This window comes from Kryptolebias marmoratus, linkage group LG17 (assembly GCF_001649575.2).
Source record: "Kryptolebias marmoratus isolate JLee-2015 linkage group LG17, ASM164957v2, whole genome shotgun sequence".
NCBI classification, from domain to species: domain Eukaryota; kingdom Metazoa; phylum Chordata; class Actinopteri; order Cyprinodontiformes; family Rivulidae; genus Kryptolebias; species Kryptolebias marmoratus.
Window position 1 is genome coordinate 10008649 of NC_051446.1, and position 4871 is coordinate 10013519.

General features: G+C 44.8%; 1 protein-coding gene and 1 pseudogene across 5 annotated transcripts in view; both read right to left on the bottom strand.

Moving 5' to 3' along the window:
- Positions 1–558: 558 nt before the first annotated feature.
- On the bottom strand, positions 559–1266 carry LOC108235859 (annotated as a pseudogene).
- Positions 1107–4871, bottom strand: part of LOC108235840 (zinc transporter ZIP11) — a 151645-nt gene continuing 147880 nt past the window's right edge. For 2 of the 5 annotated variants that reach the window (XM_017416091.3, XM_037980841.1), the window contains exons 9-11: positions 4308–4466; positions 4093–4211; positions 1110–1248 (exon numbers count right to left, since the gene is read on the bottom strand). In XM_017416091.3, coding sequence (XP_017271580.1) covers positions 4133–4211; positions 4308–4466 — 238 coding nt within the window. In that variant the 3' untranslated portion in view covers positions 1110–1248; positions 4093–4132. Of the gene's footprint in view, positions 1249–3275; positions 4212–4307; positions 4467–4871 lie in introns of those variants that run through there. The other 3 variants (XM_037980844.1, XM_037980842.1, XM_017416090.3) reach the window with 3 other exon arrangements.

Below are 4871 nucleotides of genomic sequence, written 5' to 3' on the forward strand. Positions count from 1 at the left end.
GCACAGTTGTAGAAGTACTGCCCTTGGAAGCCGAAAACGGCTGATGAGCCAGTCATCATCATGAGCCAGAAAATCCTCTCGGTCTCTAAAAACACGCTCTCTGCGTATAGCGCCATTTGCTAAATCCTCCAATAAGGCTAAAGCCATTTTTGCCACCACTTTGCGCATGCTTTTATATCCACTCATCTAATTGCGTCCATGTGGATAATATTTGTTAATCATGTGTTTCTGGTGTGAACAATAATCATTTTCACATCATGAACAGTTTCTCAGAATCACCTCTAAGTGTCGCCAATGGAACCAAAAGCACAGAAATGTGCGTATGCCAGCCCTGGAGTTGCCGTGGGGCTGCGCACATTTCCACGTTCATTTCAGTTTTGATACATCCGGACTTTTGCGTGGAAAATGGCGTACGCAAGGTTTTTGTGCGTACGCACTGTTGATACATGAGGCCCCAGGTCTGCTCCTTTTGTTGAATTTAAAACCAGACCATCATGAACACACCCAAAGCCTTGTGATCCCTCATACAAAACTGCTCCTTAGTTTCTTCAGAGACAAACACCAACAGTTCAGGCTCTCTAAAGCTCCTGTGGGATTTTTCTGGCCGCTCGGAGGACATCTGAAACGCTGACTTTGTCTCCGAACACCTCCTCTCTGTGCTCCAGGAAATATCCCTGCAAGGCGACAAAAAAAACCAAAACATTTTACAAAAACTGTTCTGGCTGTTGGCTTCATTGCTGTCCGTTTTACCTGCTGCCCTCGTCCGACGACAAAAACCCCGCCGAGCACGAAGCCCTCCCCCAAAACGCCTCCGATGAAGCCTTTTCTGAAGGCCCTCACGCCGCTCAGCCACACTCAAAGACGCAGGAACGCCAGGAGCCCCATCTTCTGCTCTCGGGGCCCATAAAACCGCCTCTGCAAAGCAAAGGAGCCTTCAGCCGGACACGCAGATCAGAGCGGTTTTTCCTAAAAACAATGAATGAGCTCAGAGTTCTCCAGAAACGAGGAAAAGAACTGGATGAATCTGGTCCAGAGAGGAGTTCCTCTGATATGTTTTTGTCTCTGGGTCAATACGTCACTTCATTACACCCAAAACACTCCACTCACCTCATCGTCCAGGAAAACCTTGCCGCTAAAAAAGGGCCTGAAGTTCTGGACCTCGGTGCCGACGTTCTCCTTCACCACAGCATAAAGAGGGAGCCGGAGCTGGTCCAGCTGGGGTTTCAGAGAGGACAGCTCTGCAGCCTCCTGCACAAACAGACGCCATCATTAAAGTCCTACACCTTCAGTTAGACGGTTTTAGGACAAAATACATTCCAAAGGGTCCTTGGAGGAATGCATATCACACACCATCATTCATGCCAGAGTTTTAGATAAAATCATCTTGTGTTTAAAATAACGGTACGCTCAATCTCAGTCTCTCTCAGAGTGTGTTGTGAAGGAGTCTCAGCTACTACCACAGCAAACTTTAGCTCAGTATCTGTAAAACTGACTGAGTTTGAGCCATTTTTTGTGTTGGCTAAGGACAATCAGCTGGGAATATGAGATATTTTGATTTTTAACTGGAATATGCTTAAACTGGCTTTTTGAAAAACAAGATTTTAATCTATTCTTGAGTAATTTTTTGGTTGCACCGCTACACTCGAGTCAGACTTTTAGATTTATTGGTGTCTTGGTGGCTTTTTGAGTAACTGATCACCTTCTTAAGGATCAATATTTGAGTGTAGAGCAACACCATAAAAAGTTAAACACTCCTACATCTCTTTAGACACATGGCGCGCACCAATGACTTGAATAAATGAGCGGAATTTAATTTTCGTAGTTTAAAAGTTGCCAGACAGCTCAGCAATTTCAGGAAGAAGTTGGGTGTCATAGAATCATATCATTAAAAAAAGCTCCACTTAGGGGGCCCAGCTGGCGCTGTTCACACATGTACAGCAGAGTGAAACAAGAATTTTTTCAATAATTAACATTTGAAAACTGCTTTTTTCGTGACAGACACAGCTTGCTCCATCACCACTGCCATATTTCTGCCGTTTAATTCAAAACCCTTTCATTGTCAATAAAAATAATTTTCAAAAAAGAAATCAAAACGACATGCAGCGATGAATTGCAGGTAAATACTTCGCCGAAGTCCGCTTGGATGCGGGCTTCGCCGAAGGCTGGATGTAGTACACAAAGGGGCCGGGGCTAAAGAGCACTCTGGAGAATTGGGACACACTACGCACTCAAACCCTTCAGCATGAACGCGCATTTGAAGGACACGAGGGTGGAATGAGGGTGCAAGTGCGAGTATTGGGACCGGGCCTTAGCCTTACTGCTGGAGATGCTGACAGCTGGAGCAAACATTGAATGGGTGCTCTCATCAAAAACGAGCCAGTCACAGAACTCACCATTGTCATTTCTTGTCCATTTTTGGTTAAAACAAATGTCGTTTAACTTTCGGTTCTTCCCTCGACTACTCTTGAGAAACATTTTTGTTGTCTGCCACCTGCTTAACTCCCAAAATTTACTGCCATATTGCTAATGCTACTCCTCAAAGGCCCGGTCCCAATCCTCGCTCTACACCCTACGCCCCTCTATGAAGTGTGTACTCAGTCGAAGTGCACAGAAGGGTTCGTGTGCGCAGGTTACAAGCATGCAGACATTGGAGAATTGGGACAGTACAGGTTACGTCTTCTACTTGCACCTCTGGGCTGTAACTGTGACATCCAACAGGGCGGGACCGGTCACTGTTTTGGTATTTTAAGAAGGTGCCAGTACAATTTTAAAAGTACAGTATAGGTATTTTTGCTTTCCAAAGTCATTGCAGGAGATATGTGTTTTGTTATGACTTGTTGAATACGGAGCAAAGTTTGATAGTATTCACACATTTATAGCAGAGTGAAACAAGAATTATGTCAATACTTTACATTTGAAAACTGCTTTTTTGTGACAGATGCAGCTTGCTCTGTCACCAGAGCCATATTTCTGCCGTTTAATTGAAAACCCTTTCATTGTCAATAAAGATACTTAAATAAAAATCGAAACGTCACATGCAGCAATGAATTGTGGGTAAACACTTCACCGAAGTCCGCTTGGATGCGGGCTTCGCCGAAGGCTGGATGTAGTACACAAAGGGGGCGGGGCTAAAGAGCACTCTGGAGAATTGGGACACACTACACACTCAAACCCTTCAGCATGAACGCAAATTTGATGGACACGAGGGTGGAATGAGGGTGCAAGTACGAGTATTGGGACCGGGCCAAATTAGCTCTTCTTTTTCTTCTTCTTGATTTTTATTGGTGGTTGGTAAGAGGATCTGCTAACATTTTCTCCTTGCATTTAGCAGCAACTCTGGCACATTGCTACCCCGATATGTCAGGAGGACAAATAACACTTTTTCTATTCAAACTGCCAACCTGCCACAGTGGCGTGTGCGTTTACCAAATTCACCCGCCACTTCAAATATTTACCCGCATTTGGCCAGTGGCGGGTGCTAATTTCCACCCCTGAACATGTGATTCCTCAGACTAACCACTAGATGGCAGGAGAGGAGAACGCCCAGTAAAGAAAACAGCGCTGCAAACAGAGGCAACGATTCTGGGAAATTTCTTAGTTTTGTTATGACAGAGGTTGAGTTGGATAAGAAATATGACACCTGCAGAGGAGAAGAAACAAAATCCAACAAACAGGAATCATTTGTCCAAAACACAACAGTTGTTTAGCTTTTGAAAACTGAAAAATACTCTCCTCATTAAAAGTCCTCAAATCTCAGCAAAAAGAGCCAAACATTCACCAGCGCTGGAATGAGAAAAATAATTCTTTCCATTTTTTTTATCTAAACATATTTCTGAACGAGATCAGACATTTAATTAAAAGTTTAAGCTGCTCATCAGAAAAGACTGCCACTTGTAGAAGATAAGTACAACATAAACGTTCAAGTAGATCCTGACAGCTTGGTTTAAACGAAATCAACAACAACAAAACAGTTCTGTGCTTTTGTTTTGATCATCTTCAAGTAGCATTAATTCAATTTAAATTGCATAACAATGTTTTAGAAGAAAACGCCGCATTTGGTCCCCTTTTTTCTTTTAAAAAACGTGAGGTCACTTCTACGGCCGCTGAAGGTTTGTCCGTCATGGCCGTCGCCTCAGCCCAGCCCTACGTCCAGTGACATCATCACAACAAAGCCCAGGATGGAGGTCCAAGACGCCAACCTGCCGTTCCCACTGCGGACACCAATTCGGAACAAACACGACCAAATAAAAACACTGATTTCCTTTTAAGTGATGCTACGATTGAAGTGTCCTCCTCCTCCTCCTCACCTGACTTGCGCCTCGGGGATGATGTCGTCCACCACCACGTAGACCATCGCCCCGGCTGCGAATGCCAGCGCGAACGGCAGCAGAGGTTCTGCCAGAACAACGGCGCCGGCTCCCAACAGGCCAGCAATGGGCTCCACCATCCCGCTGAGCTGACCGTACCTGAGGAGAGGCCACCAGTGAGTCAACGTCATCTGTAGGTGGTTCAAATTCTTAAAAAAAAAAACATTCTTTGATATTTCACTTCTAAATTGTTGAAAGTTTCGATCCGAAGCTGGGGGTCACACTTTGGTTTTGTGGCACTCATGAGGTTCATGAAGCAGAGGAGGCAACAAATAAGAGAACTGTTTTGTTAACACCAGGGGTGGAAATTAGCACCCGCCACCCGCCAAATGCGGGTAAATATTTGAAGTGGCGAATTGATGGTGAATTTGATCAACACACACGCCACTGTGGCGGGTTGGCAATTTGAACAGAAAAGGTGTTATTTGTCCTCCTGACATATAGGGGGCAGTAATGTGCTCGAGTTGCTGCTGTTACGTCGAGCCGCGTTCCCCCATCAGATAC